Raw genomic sequence first — 26,992 nt, forward strand, 5'->3', positions numbered from 1 at the left:
GTTGTCCCGGTGACCGGGACGCGCCGTCGGGGCCGCCATGGAGCTGGTGGGGGATCGGTACCTGGGGGGAGTCATGCGCGGCAGGTGCGGCCGGGCACGACGGGGAACACGGAGGGACCGGGAGGGGGCACGGGGGGTGTGGGGAGGGGTGGAAGCGTGGGGACCGGGAAGGGGCGGGGGGGAGCACCGAGGGATGGAGGGCACAGCGGGGTTCACAGGGGACACGTGGGAGCGGGGGTCCGACAGGGAGGGCAGGTGGGGACTGGGAAGGCAGGGGGGTCGCGGGCATTTCAGATGGGCCGTGGGGACAAAGGGGGATTGCAGGGGGCTGGTGAGACCCGGGGGACGCGGAATTGCCACCGTCCACCCCCTCCATCTCTTCCAGGATGGAAGGATACGGCTACTACACGCTGCCCATGGGCACCGAGTACCGGGGCTCGCTGTGGGACGGCATGTTCCACGGGCACGGCGAGCTGCGGCGCCCCACCGGCGGCGCGTACCGGGCGCTCTGGGAGCGCGGGCTGCCCACGCAGGTACGGCCGGGGGGCTGCACCCCGAGGGGTGAAACGCGCGGAGTTCCGAGCCAAGGCCGGGTTTGACCCCTCGGGTGCGTGGGGGAGGCTGCTGGCACCGCAGACGGGATTCCCGACCAAAGGCGATGGAGCCGCGCTGGCCCTGCTGCGGCTCTGCAGGCGCGCCCTGGCCTTGGTTCCGTCCATCCATCATGTTTATTAACTCTGCACTCAAACGCGTTTTGCAGGGGAAATACACTTTTACAGATGGTCTCGAATTCGAGTTGGAAAAATGGCTTTACTGCGATGGCTACGACAGAAGATTCTATACAGAAATCAGCTCTGGTTTTAAACCACCAGGTACTAAATTGCGTTTGCGATCCTGAGAGTCTGGAAGGAATTAAACTAACAACTTTGCTTAAGAAAGATTAATTCAGCTACATGAGTAACGTGGAGCAGAAATGCTCTGGCTAATTTCATGCAAGCCTGAGATGCTGCCAGGAGAATGTGGACAGCACCTTCCACCAGCACAGCCTGGGGTGCAGCTCTGCACCCACCGGGGTCTCCTGGGGCAGGACAGGCCTTCATCATCTGCAGCTTTTGACATCCTCATTAACCCCTTCATACCATTCACCCTCCCTGCCTCAGCAGGGTGCTTTTGATACAGACAAGTCCAGCAAAAGCAATTAGTTTGCATCCAGGGCACCAAATGAGGCTTCAAGCATCTGCCCCACGTAGCCTTTTAGAAGACACCAAAACAGATGTTTGTGTTCAGTCTATGTTTTTGCTAGACTCCTATAATGTTATTTATTTTAGTCAAAAGGTGGGTTTACAAAGGAAAAAAATTGAGTAAAGTCTGTAATTTAATACACACAATACATAGAATATTTTAGTGATGACATGGAGTTGTGTGAAGCCAGCGATTCTCTCCTGGCCCCATTTTGGATTTTAGGGCTGGACTTGTAATGTTAACTTGGTGGGCTGAATCATGAGGAAATCAAAGTGATTGTTTTTTATCACACAATCTTTGTGTGTGCATATTTCCATTTTCATTTTCCCCATCTGCACAATTGATGAAATGTTTTACAAAATTTATTGTGAGGTAACTCTGTTATTTTTATAGCAAACACCATGGAGATGTATATTAGTTATCTTGATCAAAGGCATAAATTAAAAAAAAATTCAAACCTTGTTTTTCCCCTTCAGGCATTGCTCAGCTTACAAATCTGGATCCTCCCAAAATAATCCCAAAAGGTTGTTATGACTGTGGTGATGGATTCTATAACCCCAAAACCAGAATAGTTGTTGACTACAAACGCAAGTTTCTGAGAAATGCAGGTATGATTTCACTTCTTCTGCCAGGTAAACTAAGAAGGGTTTATTATATCTTCTAGGCTGCCTGATTAGAGCCAAAATATAAACAACTCCATGACTTGGTTCTATTATCACTGAGCTAAAATATCTTTAACTTATTTATTTTATCAGTGATTTATGTATCCCCAGAGCGGTACAAATCATATTTTGCAAAATTACAATGAAGTATTCCCAAGCATATATGAATAAATATGTTTTATTGCCATTTGGTATGTTAATCTCAGAAAAATCTTCAGTCTCTCCTGTTATGATCTCAAGCAAGGGAGTGGTTGTGAGGGGCACATCACTGATCCTGAAAGCTGAAAAGCTCCATGTTGTCAAGCAGCAAAGTGCTTAAGCATGTGCTTATCTCTACATGCTAGAATTATTAAAATGAGTCTGGGTTTTACCTTTCTGAAAGAAAGCCTTCACCTTGGAGAGCTGTGTTTGGAGTAGAGTCTGGCAAATACACGGTTAGGTCCTCAAATTAATAAACCTTGGGGAAAATGACCAATTACCAAGCCAAAAGAGAAACTTTTCAAATTAAAAGCCACAGAAGATCCCCAAACAATTGACACTGGGATAACTAAAAAAATGTAATCTGACCTGAAAAAAACCCTACTTTGTGTTCTGGCTATTTAATCTTTGTGTTTATCACCTTTTCAGTGCAGAGGGTTTTAAAATGAAACTGATTTCTGAAAACAGCCACCCACCATGCTTTTTCTTTTTTTTTCCCCTCAAATGTCCAAATCGCAAAACCTCTTTTTTTTTTTTTCTAGAAAACAGAACATTTCATTTTCAGTGTGCTACAGTTTAACAGTTTTGTTGCTTGGAAACTCCATTTTTCAGCAAATTTACTATTTGTTGTAAAAAAATTCTGCTCTGCTCTACTTTCAAGAGCTTTTGTGAGTGTGCACTGTGATATTGGAGGAGGGAAGTGGGGAGGGGTTAAATGAATTGGAGATACCATCTGCTATAAAATATACCCTGTGATACATGGCCTTAAACGTTGAATAAAAACTGATCTAGATTATTACAAATGGCATTGATCCAAAATACTGGAATGCAGTGGGCCTACTGATGAGGAAGATAAGCAACATGCTTTCCAAAAACACAGGAACCTACACAGATTAGTACAGGAGGGAACGCCTTGGAATTCAATTTATTGTTTTTTAATCTGTTCTTTGAACTCATTGTCCTTTATGACATTTATCTCGAGCCCTACAAATTATACCAATCAATACGGGCCCGGCGGCGCAGCGTGCGGCCTGCCAGAGCACTGGAGATGGGCTTGGCGTGGCCCTTCCAGCCAGGCCTGCACACAAAGTTCAGCTTGTTGATGTGAGGGTGAAGAAGGAATGTGTCATGTAGGCCAGACCCTTCCTCTCGAGAACATGAACACAATTGAAAAGCCCGGCACTTGTTCAACATCAGAGGAACTCCTGCCGCCCCAGGAGAGATGATTCAGGGCACAAGGCCACTGAAGCAAAGAGAAAAGAAAAAAATGTAAAAAAAAAAACCCAGCTGTAAGCAGAAGAAACTGAGGAAGAGGCTGAGATGACAGGGAACAGATCCAGAATTACTCCATTATAGGTTGGGCAGGAAAGAGCAGGAAAACCTCCAGGCTTCCAGCCAAGTCTTGAAAGCATCAAAAGCAGATGGTAGGAAGCATTCAGGAAGTTCTTACAACAGCTTGACAGGTTTACCAAAGTGACACTATCTGCCTCAGCCCTGGCAGCAGGCTTCAGAACACTCCAGGGCTCACCTTTCACCCAGGCCCTATTCTGAAGCCATTGCCAATTGTTCCTGGGCTGTTTGAGGGATCCCTGAGCGTGGCACAGCCTTGGCCCAGCCTGCAACAGCCTTGTCCCAGCCTGGCACAGCCAGGTACAGCTCCAGAGCAGGGCACAGCATTACCCTGGCAGCTCCTGAGCCCGCTGGCAGCTCTGCTCGGTGGAGATGAGAGAATGGGGAGCCCCAGGGAGGCTCCTGAGCTCCAAGGTCTGACCCTCATTTTCTCACAGAGCTCTCGCTGCTAGAGCAGCAAAGGCCCCTCCTGAAAACATCAGCAGGCCCAGGGAATGAAATGACAGCAGCAGCTTTGTTAGAGTTTTTATCTAGCAAGCTTTTCCAAATTCTCATTACAGCCTCGCAGTTATTACTCCGTCCCTAAACCTCTGTTTCCTTGGGGATGCTCAAATTTCTCCTGGTTCTCCATGTGTTCTTCAAGCTTTTCTTCTTGCCAGTATTGTGAAGTACGCGAAATTGAGCACATAAATAAGAATGGGAAGGCTCGTTTGTAAGAAGATACCTTGTTTATTTTTAATAGATACCAGGACCAGGCTCCTGTTTCACCAGGAGTATTGCTCTTGGTTTTTTCCCCCCCAGAAATAGGACTCTTGGCACCTTTGTAACAGAGTTTGGTCAATAGAAAGATCGGAAGATTTCCCAATTTTTCAGTGAAAAGTAGAAACTACAAGACATTATTTTTAATGCAAAGCAAAGAGGCACAAGAAGACCTGTGACGTTCAGATTTTAGGCCCTCTAAATATCAGAAAACCCCATAACTTTCAAAGAGAAAATACCATCAAAAAAGGAATTTTTTATAATGAGATGGAAAAGATCTCAGCAGATTGCCTGGGTCACCTGTCTTGATGAAAAGAAAAGATATTTCTGATGAAAATTGCCTTGTTTCTCCTGTGGTTTTCACAGGGATGGGTTAAATAATATAAAACATGCTTTTCCTCATTCTGAGAATATTTATTCTACTATTTTCATATTTCTTCTTCAGGTTTAATTAGTATGGTGCATAGGGGAGCTTCCTGTAGTGCAGTCAGTATTACCTGAAATATATTCGTACCTCTTCCTATAAATCAAGAGCAGAAAGACACAAAATCTGCCTTTTCACTCAGAGCTCAGGCAGGGAACTGAATTAAGAGCAGGATTAGGCCTAGAAGACCAGGACAAGTGTCTTATTAGGAGGGGGTTTGGTGTTGCTGCAGTCCCAAGCCAGCCAGCAATCAGCATTTCTACAAGGCTGAAAGTCTCGTGAAAAGCAGCAGGAAAAATCCTGCTGCTCCAGGAATCATTATGAGCTGAAAAGGTCAAGATTCAAGAACATTATTTTCGTGTAGTTTAGAGAAGTCTGGGGTTAGAACGTGTGAGGTGGTGAGGCTGGCCTGACTCCCCAGGAAAAGGGGCAAAGCCATTTTAATTCTAAGCCTTATTAATCACAGACTTACAATTTCCTCATGTTGTTACCTTGGCATGGAGAACTCATGCTTGGTCTGAAAGAGCTGAGAAGCACAAATATTTTGGACAGTCAGCAATGATGTGTTCAACCATTTCAGGTTTATCCAAATACACAAATTCATGAGAGAAATCTACATTCGGACTTTTTTTCCCTCACAACTCAGATCTGACTCGCACCAAGTGCTCTTTGGGAAATATAGACTTTGACTTGTCTGAAAAATGCAGTTGAGAAACAGCCATAACCACTCAATAATCGCTCAGGGTAATATTTCTATACCTACCCTCATGTACCCCAAACACATGCAGATGTTTGCGTGCTCTTTCTCAGAAACTACTGGAGAATTGGGTGTGGGATGAGGACCTGGCAATTTTTCAGGCCTGGAGTATTTCTGGAAAAAAGACAGCAAATTTAACTTCGAGTCAACTGCAGTGCAGGAAAAAAGATTGACTGCTCTGAGGGATCGTGCACGGAGCTTTATTCCCTGTTCTTCTTTGAAATTGCCTGTTCTGGTGATGGAGGGAGGGGACGAACAGCCTGATTCCAGGCTAGTCCCCCAGTCATTGCCTAAGAATGTGGAGTTGTTTTGGCAGATGCCCTGAGCAAGGAGAGGAAAGCCCCAGCAATACACATACAGAGGGAATATAGTATTTTTGTTTGAATGAATTTAGCTTCCCATAGATTTAAATGTCTACTTATAAGGCAGGACCATTTAATCTTTTGTACATTTGTTTCTTTTTTATTTGACTTAAGATACTGAATTTAGATGAGGTTTAGTTCCTACATATTGAAACTCTTAAAAGCTCTTCAAATAATTGTTCTTTGGATACTTGTTAAGCTAAAGAAATCAGTTTTGATCGGCAGTAAAAGTTCATGCTATTTTAAGTGCAATGCTATAGCTATTTTCTGTTGTATATTTAATCATTTTGAATTATATGTCATGTAAAAGATTTTAGCTCTGGGGCATTTGCCAGATGGCTGATTCTGCATTTCACACAACAAAAGAAATAATGTTTGTGTAAAGCTCTTAAAAATAGTTGGTAATCAGTATATTCTACAACGAATAGGATCCAGACCTGTTTGGAAAAAAACCCCAGCTTTTGCAGAAATTAATTTAGAGGATTTGGTCTCTACCTCTGGGCTCTGAACAAAACAAATTGTGTCTATTGTTTGCTGATTTTGTAACATTTAACAAGTTAACTGGATTGTAAATTTTACTCATTTTTATGTTAAATGCCGTTTATTGCAATCCATTGATCTTTTTCTCTTTACTTTGGCTGACAAACTTATTTCTGAAAGCAGGGTTGTAAAGCAGAGAGCCAATGCTGCTCTCCCTTTACACAAGCAGAGCATATGAATGTGAGTAGCCCTTTGCTTTTCTTGCAACAGCTGCAGTGCTTGTCCTTTTTTCCTGCTAGTTCCTCCTTCTGGCCTCTTTGATTCATATTCCTCCAAAATACCACTGCAAAAAACTATTTTCTCTCTCTGCCATGGCATTCAGCTTCTTCTCTTTGCCCACAAGGCTCTACAGAGCTACCTACAAATTCACCCTCAAATTCACCTTCTGGTCTTGTCTCCTCCATCTCCCACATGCCTTTTCCCTTGGATCTAGTTCCAGGACATAGGTTTTTAGCCACACTTATACAATTCCAGTTTTCTGGTACTTGCTTCCCAGACTCTGGGGTTGCCAAAAGCTTTGGAAAATATTACATCCAGAAGCAGGTCAGAAATTGTGCTATAACTCTTTGATCTGGATCTTGAAAGTGTCACTTATCTACCTCTTCCTCTTTTGTTAGTTAGATAGCTTTTGTTCCGATGTCAGAGCTCTGGATCTAAATAATCCCCAATGCTTAACAAATAAATTAATTGAGGAGCCAGATCTCAGCAGGAGGAGAGGCAGAGCCCTGGCAAGTGTCACAGTGGGACTGCTGAGTGGGCAAGGCAAAGGGCTGGGCAGTGAAGATGGCAGAGACAAACTGAGTCCATTTCAAATTACTCTCCCAGACTCCTATGAGAAGCTGAGGGGGTTTTCTTACCTTTTTTTTTTTTTAGTTTACTCTACCCTAAACACTTTTTAAAATGTTAGGCCAATTTTCCTACCCATCATATGCTCTTTTTGTATCTTTTTATATAGAAATGTGTGAAGATCAAGCACATTTGGATGCCATTGCAAAGTTACTATATATGTCTTTCACAGTGTCAAAGTCTGCTCAGGTGACAGACAGAGATACTTGGAGACTTCTCATATGAGCAACCAAGCACATTCTTAGATTAAATTTGGCTTACATGTTTTAATCTGAAACATCCTCCATTCAGCAAAATAGATTATGAACCAACATAATTTATATTCCAGGCTGTAGCCAGCAGTGATAATATTAACATTTGCATCATGGTGGAAGTTACTACAGCAATTTCAGTAGCTATAGCTTTTGCAGATATATTGTTCCTTCTGGTTTCCTGGCCTTATCTTTTTGAAAATTGTGGAAGTTTCAGTTCCAAGGAGTGGCATGCCAAGAATAACACCTTTGTTTGGGTGCTAACCATCCTATTGTGAATCCATTAAATGGGTTACACACAACCTTATAGGCACTTACATTCAACACACAGCTCATGTGAAAACAACTTTTACAAGAGATGGAAAGTTCATTTGGGGGCCATTTTGGAATGACAGTAATTAAAAGAGAGTGGAAGGGTGAGAATTTGTGGGTGGAAGCAAAGGTTAATTGAAAACATATTTTCCATTTTCTTGCCAGCCTTGATGTTGGTGGGGTCAGGTGCAGTAAGGAAAGGGGTGCTAGGGACCCGGAGGGGGCAGTGGAAATGGAAGGGGTGTGCCAGGCAGAGCCCATGGCTGAGATGCTATCGCAGCTCCCTGTGATTGTGCAGTGGAAGAACATGATGAACTGCTCTGCGGGTGCTGGGAGGAGTCAGGGATGTGAAAGAATTCCCTGATATTGTTGTTTACAATGGGCTGCGTGTGCTTGGCCCTCTGCAAACAGGGAGGAAGCTCAGCTGCTGCTGGAGGATGGTGTGCTGTAAACACAAACCATCCCAACACACCCCTCAGACCGGGGGCAGCTCTGGGCAGGGCTGGGCTCGGCTGTGCCAGGGCTCCCAGGGCTCCCTGTCCCGCTGGTGGCACATGCCAGGGACGCCAGCTCCCCTCCTGGGCTCTCACAGAGCTCACACAGGGCTGGCACACACTCACATCTCAATTTCTGCCTCCCCTCCTGGGCTCTCACAGAGCTCACACAGGGGTGACCCCCACTCACATCAGGTCCCAACCTGTCCTTGGGCAGGGGAGAGAGCCATGGATCTGAATTTGAGAGTGCACAGCCTCTGAGACATCAGGAACACATACACTGCCAAGACCTAACACAGACAAGGTTTTTAAGGTGAACAATGTCGATTTTCCCCTGCTCAAACCACTGGGGATTCTAATTTAGCAAACTTCTAGGTGTTTTCCTGGGAAAGCAATAGTTAAGAGAAGCCTCCATGACAATCCTGCCAGTGCTGTCAGTCTCAGCTCTGTGCCATGGCAGGCACCTAAGCGTGCAGAGTCCTCAGAAGCCTCTCACAGCTGAGGTTTCCATAAGCAACCCAGAAACATGATAGTTAAAAGCAAATAATTCTAAACTTTGCAATATGCATTTAATATAGCAAGATTAAACGCACCTAAATTACAGTGTGTTCTCATGTCATCCCTTGGAAGCACCCTGAAGCAAGGCCACCCTGAATTTTCAGCTGTTTCTAATCCCAGCTGAGAGATAAATCTGGAATGTGGTATTTGGGGAAATCTCTTCTGCCACTACTTTTAGCCTGAGCATTGCAAAGGAGGCAATGGTTTCATTTTGCAGAGAGCAGAAATCCACTGATTTACGTGGGCTGCACTTTGAGCTCATGTGGGATACACCCAACAGTGGCTGTAACACCTGTTTGGACCTTGCCAGCATTTGGAACTTCCCCCAAAGCCCCCAGAACAAGGCAGAAACTCGCCAGGCAGCATTTGGTGAGAAGATAAAATTTTGAAATGGGCTGCTTAGAGGAACACATTACACCCTCAGCTTCAGCTGGGGCTGGTTCACCTAAAGAGGCTCCTCAGAGTGACCTGTGGGTGTGGGACAGCGAGGTCAGGACACTTCCCCCCTGTCTAATCACCTTTTGTGGGCTGATGCTGTTTCTGGGGAGCAGTGGTGCAGGTGGCTGCCAGGCTGGCTCCCTGTGCCTGCTCAATGAAAACAGCCTGAATTAATCACCAAAATGACAGAGAGCTGTCCCAGCGTGGGCTGGCTGAGGAGCTCACCCACAATATTCAGGATATATTTAGTGGGTGCTAGAAACTGATCTCATTTTTGATTGAGACACAGGGAAATAATTCAAGAGCTCATCCATTACAATCTTTTGCTGTTTCAGTTTCAAGATTCCAATAATATGTCATTATAATAATGATAATTCACTGACTTTGGAAGAAATAAAATGGGTAACATTTACTAACAGAATAGGGATACACCAGAGCAGTGAAATGCTAAGACAAAGCTTTTTCCCATTACCTTCCAACATCAGCATGGTTAGTCCTCTTTCAGCAAAGTCTGTTCCATCACTGTTTATTCTACTGAGGATAATCTAAAAAAATGGATAAACTTTTAAAGATAAATACACCGACACAAAATTCAGCACACCACACGAAGAACCCCATTCTACCTAATTGTGCACAGGGTGATAATTTAGCACTGATTAAAGAGTTTGTATTTTTTTCAAATCTTTTTTAAAAGGAAAATTACTTCTGAAGGTGAAGATGTGCTTAGACAATCATATTAACATATTCAAACAATTGTAATTTGCAAAATAGTAATTACAACTCACTATCTGGTAGCATTAATCAAACTTCAAGGTTTAATTCCATTTTAAATATTGATGAAATGTGATTCTCCAATCTAACCCTGGTGTTGCAGGGTTATGGAAGCAGCCAGTGGCAGAAAAAGAGGAACGTGTAGTTAACAAGCAGCTGCCACAAAGAAGGATCGGCATCTGTGATTTAAATTGTTAGCTGCACAGTCAGGTAGAGTGTAAAAAGGGTAGTCAAGAGGCTGTTAAGTCCATTGCTGCCAATTACTAACAATCAGGGAGGAGCTTTAAGACTTGTTCAGTACAATAAACCCAGTTTGTCTTGTTTCAGGGGTTACTACTGAAGAGGTTGCAGCTGCACTGATTCAAATAGCCCTAAAACTACAGTAATTATCAACCAGTCTTCTTTAGTGTGGCAAAAGTATGTTTTACCATAGCTTAACTCTTTACATTCTAATATTTCCCTGCCTCCTCTCCCATAGCCAGCCCTGGAGCCATTCTCATCCCTGGGCTGTGCTTCTTCTCCCTAGCCTGGAGCAATTCTTTCATTTCCCCTTACCTAGACCGAGGAGCAGCTGTACATCACACGGGGCTGGATGGCAGTCCTAGGGATTTACTTCATGTTGAGTCATCCCATCCATTTTTCCTTTTCATGCACAAAGTTGAAATTCACATCTCTCGTTCAGTTTTTACATCTGGTTAAACTCCATGCAGGTTAAGCAGGGCTTACGAACATGTGTTTAATTTGCACAGGCTCAGATCACAAACCAAGACATTTTGGGATCAGTCTGGCAGGGCCAAGATCCTTGGAGTGACTTGTCCTGGTGCTTTCCTGGGAGCCCAGGAAATCCCAAAGTGCAGAACGAGACAATCTGGGCAAACCAAGGGTGTGCTGGAAACCTGTGAAGCCAAGTTAACATCTGCAATTCTTTGTGCTTAAGCCCTTGATGCTCAGCTGAGTGAGAGCTGCCAAGGGCTCAGTCAGCCTCAGGCTGGTTATTTCTGGCACACAGGTGAGCCAGGTGTGCCCAGCTGCCAGCCAGGCATGGTGATGCACAGCATCTCTAAGTTTTCTTATTCCTTCACCGTGACAGAAACAGACAGAAGTTTCCTTTACATGCAATTATTACAAGCTCAGTTAAACTATCTTTTTGTTTTAGTTAAGGCAATTCCAGCTAAAACCAGGGAGCCACACAGAGTGGACAATATCTGTCACAGGCAAGGCACACGTGATACATCTCCAACACCTCGTGCACAGAACAAAAGCCAGCACGTTGATTATGGCTTGGATGTTGTTTTTAAGAAAGCTGAAGGACCACATTTGCATTCCTGTTGCAGCCCTCGGTGGAATCTGCCTGTGAGAATTGCATGGTCTTTAAGCAAGATTCTGTGCTCATGTTTTTAATTTCCCTTTTAGCATATTTTTTTCAGCATCTATTTTCACCTACTTTACACCCAAATTAGAAATGTGCCATTAACAGGATATTTTGTTATGGATCTGTGGGTCTCTAAGGAATAAAAAAAAAAAATCAGTGAAACACAGAAAGAGCTGAACTTAGCTATTTCATCCAAATGATGACTATTTTGCAGTCATTACAGCAAGCACCTTGGCACCATTCCTGCCTGCACCAGGGTGCCAGCAGAGCTGGGTGTGAGCAGCACCTCAGGTGTGCACCCAACCCTCAGCCAGCAAGGAGAGAAAAGGGAGGGCAGCATGGAAAAAAAAAAAAAGGAAGAAAAAATAAAAGGCAAAGCTTGATTCACAAGCCATCACAGGATCAACCTCCAGATTTGTGCATCTGAATTTGTCACAAACCCCTCTGGAAACTTCTTAACCTAACACTTCATTCCCAGCACCTTCCTACCCTTTGCATTTCAAACGCTCCTCTGTACTTCAGCATAAAGGTACAACTCCACAATCAAAAAATCTCCACGAAAATCTGACTCCTAGAGAAGCAACATGCTTCCTTCTCCATTTTGTTTGACCTGCCCAGGCAGGGGGCTCAGCAGGGTGAAAAATGGGACCATGATGGTCCCAGGGGTGACACCCCCTCATCTGCTCTTGTACGTAACAAGGGCTGCCACAAACCCTCAACATTCAGATTTTTACACACATCACAAGCAGCTAATATGAATTTGTTAAGACAGTGGTAAACACAAGAAGCAGCTCGAATATATTTCATTTGTATAAAAATAAATACAGGTATTGTTGTAAGTAATACTTTGATTTTTTTTTCCCAAGGCTTTTTGAAGTTTGTTTTTCCTGGTTTAATACACAGATCTCTTTTCTCCTACACAAACACAAAGGAAAAGGCTGCAGAACAGTTTTTGGAGACAAGACAATTTAAATCCCTGAAATTAAGAAGCCACAACTTAACATTCACCAAGCTATTTTTTTGTAAATCATGCAGAAAATTACTATTCAAACTTTGCTGGTCAGTTGTTTTTTCCTACATTGTCTTTGCTTTTATTTTCTTTCCACACTGTCATTATGCTCTCAGAATAAATACGACAGACATGAATACTAACAAGGGACACAGGAGTTGGTCTAAAATATCTCTCAGCCACTACATCAGCTTATCAATACCTGCAACAACATACATCCCAGAAACAGCATGGAAAGAAAAGCTCCAAGACAAGAACCTGGCACTTTACTGACAATTTTTCTTTACCTTCACTTTTTATAAACCAACAAGCAACACAGCCAGAGTATTTTAAAAAAGCCTACCTTCATTTCTGGTAGTTTCAGCATTTCTCCTGCAGTTTTGCCCAAAAAGGCAAAATGTAAAATCTGTGCATGTAAATCTCGTGGCTCACCCAAGCTAAGCTGATCAAACAGATGAAAATCAGTCCTTGCCACAGAGCCAGTGCCTCCTGCCTTGACAAATTCCCACACAACAGCACACGATCTTTTAAACAAACACCAAAAAAAAAAAAGTGTTCTAAGATATGCCAATGGCTAAAAAATGATTTATTTTTCAAGGGAAAAATGGCTTGTTTGACTGGAGCCCAGGGGTGCAAGAAGCAGTGTGGCACAGGGATATTTAAGGTTCCTTTCTCTCCCTTTCAGACGATGATGAGCATGAATGGATCCTTCGGACCTGCCGGAAAGCCTGGGATTTAACAGCTGAGGAGCAACCAAAACCATCACACAGCCTCTCCTAGACAATATTCCAGCAAAGCAGGTAATCTGATTCACAATAAATGCAATTTGTCCTCGTGGATTTGTCTCACCCTTTCCCTCGACAGGAATATAATCTTTCTGTCATCTTTGTCAGCTCAAAGAAAAATGGAAATAATCATTTAATCAGTCATGCTGAGCAAAAGCCACGGCAAAAAAGGCAACTGTACTCACAATAATATTCCTGAGAGGTGTGCAGTGTAGTATGTATAAACATTATTAAGCCTGAAAACAATTTGTTAAAAAGAGTGCCTCGGATTCGGTGTTGAAGTCATTCAAATCCATCTTAATCAACATTATTTTCCCAGATTTTAGTTAGCTGTCCTGGTGAATTCCTTTCCTCTCTTTTTGCTCAGTACTTTGATATTGATTGATCATTGTAATAATGTACACCAGAGGTATTCTTTAATGACGGGTTTGCTAACTAGGAAATTATATCCATTTACTACGAACGTTTGTTGAACTCTCCTGAAGCCAGAGTTTAACAAAATAATAAAAGAGGAAAACTGGGTGGGTTGCTGCTTGATTAGTAAGCCAGAAAGTATTTAAAAATAAAATAAAATGGAATTACATCATTTTCTGGATGTAAGTGCCAGCACTTCTACTTGCATTAACTTTATTTATTACACAAATAAGACATTTACAAAGCACAACATTAAAAGTATGTAACAAAACAGACAAATTGGTTTTACAAAAAGTGCTTACAATTTTGTTTTACTTTTTTAAAATAAATATTAGTCTTGACTGTCCACTCATTCAGAGAAAAATTTTTTTAACCATTGTAGCCAAGACATGCAGAATTGCAACATGCTACAACAAAATGATTGGCAGATGAAATAAAACTGGTGTTGAGTTGGCATCCTACAGATAAATCACTGATAGTAGTGCAGGATTGGTTCCCACTCCCCGTCCCAACGAGTGAGTTCTGTAAGCACCTTTAGCTCGGGCATTGGGCTGACAGCATGAGCCAGGAAAAACCACTGGAGATAAAAGCTGAAACCATCCCACTGCCAGAGCCAAGCTCTGTTAGTCACCTCATTAAACTGGAGTGAAGAGCCTTTCCCTGGCTGTCTTCAGTGGATTCTGTCTGCAAAAGGGTTTGTAAATAGCAACTGGAAAAGTTTAGTGCGTGGAGTCTGCATTGCTGCACCAGAACCCATCTGGCAATTACTGAATAAACTAAGAAAATGAGAATGACTTTAATTTTATTTTTTTTTAAATCCACAGACAGGAGATGAATGCAAATGACCTGAGATAAGGTTTGGTTCAGTGGCAACAGTCAGTGTGAAATATGTTGTGAAACAATGTATTGAATAAATTAGAAGATTTCTTACATTCTTGGTACAGTTGAGTATTTTCCATACACATAATTAGCTCTAAAACTGCACAAGCTGAATTGCTTCCAGTTTTTGCAAACAATTTGGGCTTAATATAAACAGAGCCTGATTTCTGAATTAGCAAAGCTGCTCCTGGCTACTTATGGGGGGAAGTGCCCCGAGCACAGTCTGTGGTGAGCCCACATCCCTGGAGAGAAACACCAACATTCCCTGGGCCCTGCCATGGCACTGCTTACAGACCCTTGGATATCCAGGACATTCCCAAGTGGGGCTTTTCTGATCAAGCTGGTATTTAGCAAATACATATTTCATAGTTTCCCTTTCACTGCATTGCCAAGACAGAAGGGAGAAACACATCAAACCCTTTTCTCCCTCAACAGAGCAGTTGTGGCAGTCTCAGAGACTGTGGGATGTCAGGGCAAGTTGCAGCCTGAATCTCTCCTTCTGTATCAAATGGAATAACTACCCATTCCTTTATGGCACTAATTCCACAACTAAATGGTCATTAGGATGTGCAAGCACAAATGGAGAACAAAGTCAGGCCCTGGTGACCCCCCACGAGCACCTCAGGGCTGACACAGCAACCACCTCAGCCTGTGATGACAAACACTCACCAACAGCCAGCCAGGGGAGCACTCAGCCTTCTCTCATTCTATGAAAAGGACAAAAAGGATGCACCTGGAGCACCTGGGGCACCTGGTGACTGTCCCCTCCCTGGGGGACACCTCTGTAGAGGTGGCTCCAGTCAGGGCAGGCGTGTGGCAGCACCTCGTCACTGGTGACACTCTGGAAATGGTCACTCACACATCTGGAGGTGACAATAACATTTTGTGGACTTAATTCCCCTCTCTCCTTTCAAATGTTACTTTGAGTTGGGACTAGAGCTGCTGGCTGCAGTTTGGCAGGTACTGGCCCAGCTGTCTGAGGTAGTGCCATCACTCTCAGTACACAGACACACACAGGAGGGTGTGTGTGAGTGTGTGTGTGTGTGTGGATTTGTTCCAACCAATATCAAAGTGGGTTGTACTCAGTTCCTTCCCAAGCCAAGAGATCTCAGTGGCCCCTCAGCAGCCATCCCCATCTCCCCACGCTGCTCCCAGGGCGTTCCTGTGGCTCAGGGCAGCCTGTCTGGCTGCTGGTGTCACACAGAGCTCAGGGACATGGCAGGAGAAGGCTCCCCACGGGTGCAGTGTGGGCTGCCCAGAGCTGGGGATGGCTCCCACCTGGATTGATCCAGGATCTCCCACAGAGGAGAACACGAGTATCTACAGTTCCCATCAAAAACAAGTTATGTAACAGATGGATTCCCATCTCCTGCTCCTCGGGCATGGCTCAGTCACGTCCCTCACTGCTGTGCCTCAGGGGAGGCTTTCACATTCTTGGAAGAGCAGCCTCACAGACACTTCACAGCAGGACAGACCCACGTGCTTGCACAGAGAGAGCTTTTGTTACAGACCTGCTCCTGGCTCGGTGCAAACTGAGGAGGGCTGGCAGAGGTCTCGTTTACTTTTCGTTATTACCATCAGTGAAGGATGGGATGGTTTTGGAGTCCTTTTCCTGACTTGGGGCCAGAGTGCTGAGCACTTCGTGTGAGCCCAGCCGTTCTCCGGGGATGCACCCTCATCCCAGGGCCTGGGACAGCCCAACCCCAGCAAGGGAGACCAGGGGGGCAGAGGGGATCAGAGCCAGGCTGCCAGACTAAGGAACATGCCATCCCCTTGCTGTCCGCTTGGCTACTGATGGTTCCTGCTGGCCTTACTGTGGCTTTCACCTTTTTAACTCCAGTTTCTACCCAGCTCTCCCCACTGACTGAACTTGAGTCCACAGCAGGGCAGAACATTTCTACACCTTTATGGCCACCTTCCATCGAGCATTTCCCAGTCCCAGAGTATGGATTGTCTGAGAGTTTTCTGTAGGTACATTCTGAAATCACCCATTTGTGATCCAATATGACTCCAAGGAAATAAAGTAGCTTGTTAATAAAGAACAAGAGTAAAAAACTTAAAAAAAAAAATAATTTGGCAGATGGCTGTGAGAGGAGAGAGATATTCAGTGTTCTAAGAACAAGTCAGCAATCAAAAACTTCAGGGTGCTAAACCTGGCTCTGCCACCAACCCTCATGGTTCCTCTCAGTTTAGGACATCTCTGCTTCCCCTCCTATAAAACGGGGGGAAAAAACACTAAGATTTACTTACCTTTGAGTGATCAAAGGACATGTGATTCTAAAGCACTTTGAGGAGGAAGAAAAACTGCCTATTTCCAGCTGGCATCATGTTTTCCACTCATTGGAGTCTCAGCTACCTGCGAGTTTGGTTCAGGCAGGTCTGTCTATACATCGAGTTGCTGAGCCAAAAAGCCAATTTCGGATTTCACACAAGCGAGTGGAAAGAAGGAGGGATGTCCAGGAACTGCTTCACTGGTGCAAGAAGAGAATCAGGCCAAACCACGAAAATTCCTCCTTCCTTTGTGTGCAGAGGCGATCATCGACCGCCCTGAGACTCGGCGTGTTCCGGGCTGTTCGTATCCCGTGGGTTTGGGAGCAAGACTTGCAAGCACAGCAGAGTCACCAGTTTTGACTGTGTCTGGCACTGCCTTGGAGAGACTCACGGTCATTCTACAAGTCCACAAGAAACAAGTGTAAAATGTGACTGTGCACTCAACACACACATACACAGAGTGTCGCTGGAGGAGTCGGAGCGGGCGCGAGGTGCTGCTCAATGGAGGAGCTGAGAGTGCTGGGGCTGAGCTGCTCCCGCGGGGCCGGGCGCTGCCAGCGGCTCAGGGGCAGCTGAGGAAGAGTCCTCGCAGTCAGTACTGGAAGAGGATGACCTGGGGGGAGAAGGGGGGTGTCAGCAGCACAGCCATGGCCGAGTGCTGCAGGGAGCAGCAGAACGGGCTTTGCTGGGGCAGCCACCTCCTCTCAGAGGGAAAACCCTCTCTGGATGTGCCCTCTGCCCAGGAGCTGCCAGCCCTGCCTGGGGAAGGAGCCACCACTGAGGAGCCCAGGTGGGAGGTGACAGGAGACACCTTCGGCTGCGGAACCAAACACAACCAGGCAGCACCCCAAAAACAGCACTTCATTCATCTGTGCTGGGATAGAGCAGCTACCAAAAGGGACAGAGGCCGTGCCCAGCAATCCTGAGTGCCCACCTCACTCAGTGACCAGCACAGGCTGCCCTCCAACACTGCACTGTCCAGGGGAAGCAGCTGCTGGGCTGCTCACAGCTCAGCTCTCACCAGCCACTGCTCTGGGCACCCCCACAGGAGTGGGGCGCTGCCCCACACACACTCAGCATGGAAATGTGTTTTCCCAGGATCTCAGCTATCTCTGCTTTCAAAAATTTTTGGATGTGGGGAAAAAAAAAAAGCTACTTCAGTTTTCAGGAATTCAATATGCAAGAGATTGTTTAGGAAAGGATCTGGTTGGGGGGCAGCTCCGTGTCCTGAGAACCTTGTTCTGCAACAGCTGTGAGCCAGTAATTGCATTTAAATCAGGAGCTGCTTGCTGCAGTGAAGCCTCCCTAACAACAGCACAGGACTGTATAATATTATCTGAAAACTCTGCAGCTTGCTGGCACATATGACAAAATGGTAGAATTTAGACTGAGAAAGTTTCTTTGCTGTGCCACTGCTTCTGTCCATTAAAACAGAGCTCAGTGAGCTGCTGCACTGAGAAGAGAGAGATCTGAAAAGAGAGGTGCTGATAACTTCTAACATTAAAGACAAAAGCCAAAACCACCCTGAGTTGCCAAAGCTCAGTGTTCCCTCAGAAGGAACTCACTGAAACTGGGGTCCTAAATAAAATCTTCCAAACCTAAGCATGTTTGAGAAATCTTGCCCCAATAAGCTGTGTGTTAGAACAGATACTGTAAAAGCTGAAGAGAAAAATATCAACAGGCAATATTTTCTCCTGGCCAGATATTGTGAAATAACATTCCTACTTCAGATATTGTAACATCCAGTTGTTATTATTTTTAAGCAATACTGCAACCCACAAGAAATGAATCTTTTTTGTTAACTCGTGGAAAACTGGGAAATTAGCACATGCCAGAGGTCCCCCTGCTCCGTTGTTCACAGCCAGGTGCTGCTCACACTGACCACACATGCAGACATCTGAGGAACGGAGCAGGCAGAGCTCAGGGCAGGGGAAAGCAGGGAGGATCCAGCAGGAGGATCCAGCAGGAGGATGTGAGAGCCCTCAGTGGATGCAGGCACAGAGTCCCAGCAGGTCACAACAGTGAAAGGGAAAACACAGTGATGCCATTTTGACCAACAGTGGGTACATCTAGGACCCCCAACACCACGGGAAGACACAGGGGTGGGTGGCAGCTGTGGAGGTCATGGAGAAGCAGTGATGCTGACAGGAGACAGCAATGAAGTTACACACAAATCTTTGCTACAGCGAGGGCTGGCCCCAGAGCCTGGAGCAGGGACTACATTTACCTTCTCACCCCGATTAGACAGTGGTCCTTCCATATCTGCTTTGAGGTGCACTGGTGGAGCAGTGTAGGGAAGTCTACAGTGCACTTGTCCACACTGTACCTGACCTGTGGACGAGAAGGGGCTTCAGCCTCTGTTACTGCAAACAACACAGCCCAGAGCCCACAGCCCACAGCAACAGAACCCACAGCAATACAGCCCACAGCACAGCCAGTCCCACCGGGACACGGGGGAGCAGGCGGGGCTGGGGCACAGCCCTGACCCTGTGGGGAGAAGCCTCACAAGAGCCACAGAGCCAAAACCTCTATCCCAGGCATGACCAAAGCTGCCCATCACTCACAAATCATCACTCAAATCATTTCACTCGGAACAGAGAATGCAACTCTGCTGTCCTGAGCGGGAAGGAGACCACCGAGCCCCACAGGGCACACCCACAGCTCTTCTCCCTGACACAGAGAGCACAGGAGGGCCGAGGACCAGGCAGTGAAACCCAAATCCCAAGGGCAAAGCTGATCAGACACGAGGAGGAGCAGCAGCAGGGGCACCATCCCCGCACCCGCAGCACCGGGAGGGTTTTGGCACGGCCCCGGCCCAGCCCTGTCCCAGCCCCAGCCCCAGCCCTGTCCCAGCCCTGCCATCCCTCACTTTCGATGTATCCGTGCAGCGTCACCATCCGGGCCCGCTCGGGGCTGCTGAAGGGCGAGTAGTGGATGTCATCGGACAGCGAGGAGGGGATGCGGGACGGGGGCGCTCCCGAGGGCGGCACCGTGTGCTGCGGGGTGTGTTTTTTATGGCGGGCTCTGCAGTTTTGAAACCAAACCTGAAAAGAGAGCGGCGAGCGCTGTGACAGCTGAGAGACAGCTGGGTTAAAATCCTTCACCATCCTGTCCTTGGATGGGTGTTTCTTCCAAGTTTTTACAAAAGGGATGAAAAGCAGCAGATATGAGATTTCTAATCAAATCTCACTGCTTCTAATTAAAGGAGTAGTTTGGGAATTCCATCCTAGAGTTAAAACAGGTATGGAAAGGGGTTTTTTGCTTAAGAGGTGATCTGTTTCTTATGCTTTAATTTCTGAAAGATAGCTGTGAGTAAAAACTTCTCCAAGACTGAGTGAAGATCAGCTCTCCAAGGCAGGGCACCCTGGACCATAGAGAAGGAAACAGTCTAAGCATTTGACAAATTGTTTCCTGTTCAAAGTGCCTTTAAAAAACATCCACATAAAAAATCACTCAGTGTGCAGCCTGCTTGATCTTTGCTAAATGAAGAATCTCAATAACAGAGGCTCAAGCCAGATTTTCACACGCAAAATTTAAAAGTGTCATTGGCAAAACAATCTCGGATGAAAGCCCCAAATTTATTTCAACCGCTCGTGTTTTTATTGTATGCAGAAAGTGTGTGTGCAGAACCTTACAGTGATGAGTACAAACGTCACCAAGAGGCAGAGCTGTGTGGGAGCTGCAGAGGGGACACTTCTCAGTCCCTACAACACCACCTGCCCTTCCCTCCCGCATCAGGGTGGGAGCTTCCCTGCCACACTGTCCCCTGGAGCTGCAAAATTCCTTTTTCTTTCAACTTCTCCATGCCAATGATCCCTGACTCTGCCTCTGTGGCAGGGGCGGCTGCCGGGGGAGCTCCCACACTCCCGGCTGGGACAGAGCTCAGCTCCAGGACCTGCTGCTAACAGCAGCTTTCCCACCCAGTGATTTACTGTGCATGGCTGGGGCTGTTGGGGCTTTGATTCATTGCATCATAAGAGGGAAAAACAAATAGAAAACCCACGAGCGAGACAGAGCAGGAACGGTGCTGGGACTGCTGTGGGAGCAGAGCTGGCACCGGGAAGGCAGCTCGGAGTGCTGGATGGATGCTGAGGAGCCTGGGGCTGTGGGAGTGAGCCCCGGCTGGTGCCAGCCCCCAGGTGCCCCTGCCTGCCCATGGTGTCCCTGCCTCACCTGAATGACTCTGCGGCTCAGCCCCGTCATGTCCGCCAGCTTCTGCAGCGTTTGTGCGTCGGGGTTGTTGTCCTGAGCGAACTGTGCCTGCATCACCTGCGGGGAGAGGAGAGGAGAGCAGAGCAGAGAGGGCTCGGGGGAGGCTGGGGAGCCCCGGCCCCGCAGCCCCCCGGCCCTCCCGCCTCACCTGCAGCTGCTCGGCCGTGAAGGAGGTGCGGGCTCTCTTGGCTGGCTTGGGCTGGCTGTCCTGCTCCGAGGGCACAGCCCCCTCCAGCGTGATCCCATTGCCTGCAGCAGAGAACCCTCTGAGGCACAGGGCAGAGCCTGCCTGCCCCACCACCTGCAGCAGCTGCTGCTCTGGTGGCACCACAGCCTGGGACACCCAGGGCATCCCCTCAATGGAGGGACAACAGCCCTGGCACCACAGCCTGGCACAGCCAAAGCACCTCCTGCTGCAGTGGGAGCTGAAGGAGTGGAGCCAGCACGGCCACCCAGGAGCTGCCCTGGGCTGCTGGGCCCCTCCACACACAGGGAAGGAGAAACAACCATTCCCCAAGAGTTTACTGTGGAATGAAGAAAAATGCAGCGAGTGGTGGAAGCCACAGGGAGTACGGGGAGGCAGCAGCAGGAAGAGGTCGAGGTGGTGTGTGAGGGCAAGCACTGATGTCCCTCTGGCCCTGACTCCCAATCACCCCTTGGCCACATTCTCCAGGGAGTGGCTGGGAGGGGACCCTGTCCCTGCCAGGCTCACCCACATCCATCACTCCTGCCCCTTGCTGCCCCCTGTGACCCCGTTTTCCCTCGTGGGTGCTGCCTCCATCACTCCTTCAATTTGCTCAGAGCATCTCAATGGGCTCCTTGCTCCTTTCCCCAGCCCCAAACTGTCCCAGCACCTTCACCTTCCTCTTCCTCCTGGGTCCCAGAGCAGCAGCAGGAGCAGCACCGTCCCCAGGGCCTTGGGGTGGCCATGCATGAGCAGCAGCCGCACTAAGGGGACGCTCCAGGGGGACAGTGACCCCCCTTGCCCAGCCCCGTGTCAGGGTGAGCCCAGCCGTGCTCTCACTGCCGTGCAGCCCCAGGGAGGTGCCCAGAGTCTGGCTCCTCACAGGGCCCTGCTGCAGCCCGTGCCAGCCTGGCTGCAGGGGCACTGAGGGTGAAGCCCCCCGAGGGAGGGGCAGCAGGGATGGTGGGGGAGGGCAGCGAGCAGGGCTGGGCTCGCCCTGCTCCCAGGATGCTCCTGCACGAGCTGGACCAGGCTGTGATTGTCTTGGCTGGAGTTGAAGGACTTTCTCATATAGTTTGACTTGTTCTTTTCGGATGATGAATGGGACTCTGACTTCAGCAACATCTGTTTATTTTTCTTGTATGTAAAACCTCATGTGCAGAAGAAATTTCTGGGTAATTACTGGAGGGGGGAGTGTGGCCCTGCAACTCCACAGCAACTGCAGATCTCCAAAGTGATCCCACCCCCTTCTCAAAACCCCTTGGACACAGGTAGTGACACCTGACACTCACCAGGTGCCCCAGCACTGCCCAACACTGGTGCTCAGCCCACACCAGCAGGTTGTTCTGAGCAGCAGCAGCAGCACATCCAGCATCCCAGCAGCTCTGCAGGACTCCCCGGTGCCAGACCCTGCTGTCCTCACAGCATTCTGCTCCCTCAGGACACGTGGCTTCTCCCGCTCCATCCTTGCTCCCCATCACCTCCCTCACACCCCACAGCAGCTGACCAGATGGACCAACACATCACAAGCCACGTTCTGAGCCAGGACCCTCCTTCCCAGCCCAACTGGGCACTCTGTTTCCATCCTCTTTCTCAAACACAGTAAACTGAACCATATTATTTTCCTGTCAGGTTGTTAATGGTTTCCACATGCTGCATGGGCCGGCCATGGCGTGTCCCTCCCTGTGCCCACCATGTGCTGAAGCCCTTCCCACCACAGCACAGGTCCTGGCACTGCCTGGCCTCCCTGAGCACCACAAATCTGTTCCTCTGGGCACTGCCATGCAGGAGGCTGGGGAAGGGACAGCAGCTGCAGTGCTGTGACCGTGGTGTCACCAGCTCACCTGGCTGTGGCACAGAGCCGTCCAGCTGGGAGTGGCACAACCCCACATGGGCAGGGCGGGTGGAAAACGATGGGAAGGTTTTGTCCAATCACCAATCCCACCTTCTCCATTTGTGACTCACAGCCTCAAATCCCAGAGGGTTCCTCACACTCTGCACTCCAGGCTGTGCACGACCAGGCACTTGTCCCTGGCATTGCCCAGGGCACACAGGTCTGCCACGAACTGCAGGTGCTGCCAGCACATTGGCCACCCCATGAGCCCTCTGCCAGCCCAGGGCCTGGTGCTCAAGCACCCCAGGACCACCCATCACCCTTTTTGGCACGATAGAACCCTCCCCAGCACCCTGTGCTAAGGGTGAGCACGGGCACAGTGACCCCGTCCCGCTCCGTACCGTTCTCCGCCGCGCGCTTCAGGTTCTCGATCATGGTGTCGTAGTGGATCCGGCACAGCACCTTCTCCTCCACCAGGCCGAACTCCTCGCCCGTGGAGAGCTGCCTCTTGCAGGAGAAGCAGGCGAAGCAGGCCAGGTGGTAGGCATTGCCCCGCGCCCGCCGCACCCAGTCGCTGGCGTAGATCTGCCTGCCACAGCGGGCACACTTGGTACCGAACCGGCTGCGGGGAGAACAGACGGGTGAGGGCACGGAGGGAGGGCAGGGGAAGGGCAGCAGCACCATGCCAGGGTGCAGGCGCTCCTGCCAACCCCGTTATTCACCCCAATTCCCACAGCACCCGTGCATGCAGAGATGCAGCGGGGCCGCCCCAGCGGTGCCCGTGCCGTGGCAGGGTGGGCAGCATGGGCAGCAGGGTGGGCAGCATGGGCAGCAGTGGGTGTAACTCGCTGCAGCCCTGTGAATCAGCTTCCCAGCCCGTGGGTTTTTTATTTTGATAACAGCCAGTGTGACACTGGGATGGAAACTGTGTCAGAGCGGGTTCTCTCCCGCTGCCATAAATCAAACCATGTGTGTTCTCCTCACACGTACAGGCACACACATCTGCTTTTTCCCCTGTGGAGGAGGTCTCCTCACTGTGAGAGGATGATGACTGTGCTGGAGTGAGCTGTGCTGGAAGGTAGCTCAGCACAGTCAAGAGGCAACAAGACAGCCAGGATCCTCTCACCAGGTGATTGTCTGAAAACCCCCATTCCTGTCAGGATGCTGATGGTCAAGGCAGGTGATTCACAGGGCCCCCATGGCCCTGAACCCCCAGGTCAGTGTCTGACATGAGGTGCCAGGTTCAATTTCTGCATTTCAGTACTGCTGCTGCTTAAAATAAGAAATGCAATGAACAGCAGTGAGAGCATCAGGAGAGACGGGAGCATCTCCTCTGCCACCCCAGAGGTGGTACTGGCTCCAACACAGTCAATGCACTTCCCCACACAGCCCCAGCACTGCCACTGTCACCTCAGGCTCCCGAGGGCTCCTGCCAGCCCCTCACCACAGTGGGAAGCAGAGCCACTGCCAGCCCTGCCCGGGCAGCTCCAGCATCTCCCAGTGCAGGCACAAAACACCGACAAGGAACAACCACAGCAAGCGACAGGAGAGACCCCACAGCACAAACCCTTCGGTTCAGAGGCCAGAGCAGCCCCAAGCTCTGCACACAGGCCCAGGCCAGGCCACCAGGGCCAGTGTGCTGCCCCTGCCCGACCCCACACCGAGGAACTGCTGCCCACCATGGGCCCAGCAAGATGTGGAAATACTGTCCTGTGCTGGATTACTAATAGCAAAACTATTTGGGAGGAAAAGAAGGGTCTAAATTTTTCAGCCTGACCATAGCTGACCAAAAAGAAGAAAAAAAAAAAGAGGACATTTCTGTGCTGAAATTATACAGAGACTTAGCTAAGAGACTTCACTAATTTACTTCAGATGGGAACATTGTAAACTGACTTTGTGCCAGCTCGTTTATATAAACGCACAAACAAAAGAACTGTATTAATTTTTTATGTAGAAATAAAGATCATTCCTGTAAATTGAATTACTTTGAACAATGTGCTATGTAAACAGTGGTACTTGCTGAGCAGTATCAGGCGAGGGGCAGGCACACAGAGCTAATGGCACGTGGTGATCGCCGCTCCCCGCTCCAGCCCCAGCCAGGGGAGCACAGCACGGCCGGCGGAAACTGAGGCACCACTCAGAAAAGGTGACACAGCCCTGTCCCACATCAGCTGGGCACTGGGGAGACACCCAGGCATCTCCTGAGGAGCGGGCAGGACCCCCAGGCTGGCAGCAGGGCCCAGGGATTTGGGCAGGGTTTGCTGAAAGGCGCTCGGCTGGCCGTGGCAGCAGCACAGGCAGAGGCTGATGCCCCTGCCCCTGCCCCTGTCCCTGCAGGGCCACGCCATGAGCAGAGCCTGCAGAGAGGCTGAGGCTCAGCACAGGCGGGCACGGGGCTGCAGAGCCTGCAGCAGCAGCAGCAGCAGCAGCACTGTCACTGCGCCTGCGGCTCCCGGCCAGCTCCCTGTGTCTGCGGCACCGCTGCAGCAGCACAGCCAGGGCTGGGGCAGCACCAGCACCCACTGCCACCCCTCAGAGCTGGCACTGAGGGACCACCACTGCCAGGGACACCGCAACGGGGAGAGAAATGCCTGCAAGAATTCTGCCCCGACCATCAGCACTGCAAATTACAGCTCAAACACAACACAGGGTTTAGCTCACTGAGCTCACAGGGCGGTGAGAGCCCAAAGAGCCCCAGGAAAGGGGCTCCACAGGACTCCTGCCACCTGCCTGGCAGGGACAGGGCCACACTGTAGCAAGACACACAGAGCCAGAGGATTTGTCCAAGCCCAGAACTGTGGCACAAACTGCAGCATTACCAAATGCTACCAGAGCCGTGGGCTCACGCCCTGCGTGCATGGTTTGTGGTCAGGTGAGCAGATGCTCATCCCAAAGGTTAACTCTGGGAGACAGAAACTGACAGCAACCAGGAAAGACTCATCCAGAGAGACTCATCCCAGGAAGACTCATCCAGGAAGACTCATCCCACCTCCCCCAGGGGCGGCCGCATCATCTGGGGCGCAGGAAGAGCAGGGGCGGGAGGACGCCCCTGGTGCATCCTGTCTCTCCCACGCCGCTTGTCCCCAGGTGCCACAGCTCCCCCAGCCCTCCTGTCCATCCCTGCCTGTGGGAACAGGGCAAGGAGCACCCAGCCCCAGGGCCACGCAAGCTCAAACATCCCTGTCCCCTCCTGGTCCTGTCCCCTCCTTAGGAAGCCTCTGGCACAGCCCTCAGAGCCAGCTGCAGCTCACATCTGCCCAGGCCCTCAGCAGAGCAGCAGCGGTGCCTCAGCGAGGACCTTCACGCTGTGCCACTGCAATGCCCGAGCTGGAGCATCATCCTGGAGGGACACAGCCTCTGGATGAAGGCCACCTGAGCCACAGCCAGGCCAGGGACCCCAGGGTCACATTCCTGCAGCCTGCCCACCGAGGGCACAGCAGGAATCACACCAGGATCATGCTCTGGACAACTGGAGCCCTGGGAGCTTGGCTGTGAGCAGCCCTTGCATGGCTGGGAACACAGTGTTCTGCTCAATGAGCTCCAATTCTAATTTGGTTCTCCTTGGAGCGCTGGAGCCTCAGATGCCAAACGTAATTATTTGACAAGACACAGGAAACAGCAGCATTTGCTTAAAAATGCACACGAAGACACGGAGTCACGGCAGAGCCAGCACCTACAGAGCCCCTCACGGGGACAGAGAAGGGACACTGGCACAGAGCAGGCCTAAGCACACTCCCCGTGGGCAGTGGGGCTGTGACATGACAGCCCGTGCCTGACAGCCTTCATCCTCAGCGTCCTCAGAGGAATGCAGAGCATCCCTGCGACCTGTGCAGAGCATCTCACTGCCCTTCCCTCTGCCTCGGCTCCAGGGACCACACGCCACAGGATGGGATTTCTCCTTTGCTTTAAAAAAACCCCCACACATTTAATCTGCCTCAAATAATAAATAAAATTTTCAAAACCCATCCCGAGGATCAGGTTTAGCCCGTGCCGCGCACCAGGTTCCACCGGCCGCAGTCAGCAAGATGCCAGCCAGGATGCTGCCGGGGCTGGGTGGCTGCAGGAGGG

General features: G+C 49.0%; 2 protein-coding genes across 4 annotated transcripts in view; one reads left to right on the forward strand and one right to left on the reverse strand.

The window, feature by feature from the left end:
* On the forward strand, positions 1-14,476 carry MORN5 (MORN repeat containing 5). Its single transcript, XM_063174998.1, has 6 exons — positions 1-84; positions 386-533; positions 761-872; positions 1,719-1,850; positions 13,031-13,145; positions 14,369-14,476. Exons 1-5 carry the CDS (start codon positions 38-40, stop codon positions 13,123-13,125), a joined length of 534 nt encoding a protein of 177 aa, XP_063031068.1. The 5' UTR covers positions 1-37; the 3' UTR covers positions 13,126-13,145; positions 14,369-14,476.
* LHX6 (LIM homeobox 6) overlaps positions 13,717-26,992 on the reverse strand; it is a 16,503-nt gene continuing 3,227 nt past the window's right edge. For all 3 annotated transcript variants that reach the window (XM_063174995.1, XM_063174997.1, XM_063174996.1), the window contains exons 5-10: positions 23,326-23,546; positions 21,055-21,155; positions 20,868-20,963; positions 19,564-19,738; positions 18,922-19,025; positions 13,717-17,307 (exon numbers count right to left, since the gene is read on the reverse strand). In XM_063174995.1, coding sequence (XP_063031065.1) covers positions 17,287-17,307; positions 18,922-19,025; positions 19,564-19,738; positions 20,868-20,963; positions 21,055-21,155; positions 23,326-23,546 — 718 coding nt within the window. In that variant the 3' untranslated portion in view covers positions 13,717-17,286. The remainder of the gene's footprint in view (positions 17,308-18,921; positions 19,026-19,563; positions 19,739-20,867; positions 20,964-21,054; positions 21,156-23,325; positions 23,547-26,992) is intronic.

This window comes from Melospiza melodia, chromosome 22 (assembly GCF_035770615.1).
Source record: "Melospiza melodia melodia isolate bMelMel2 chromosome 22, bMelMel2.pri, whole genome shotgun sequence".
NCBI classification, from domain to species: Eukaryota; Metazoa; Chordata; class Aves; order Passeriformes; family Passerellidae; genus Melospiza; species Melospiza melodia.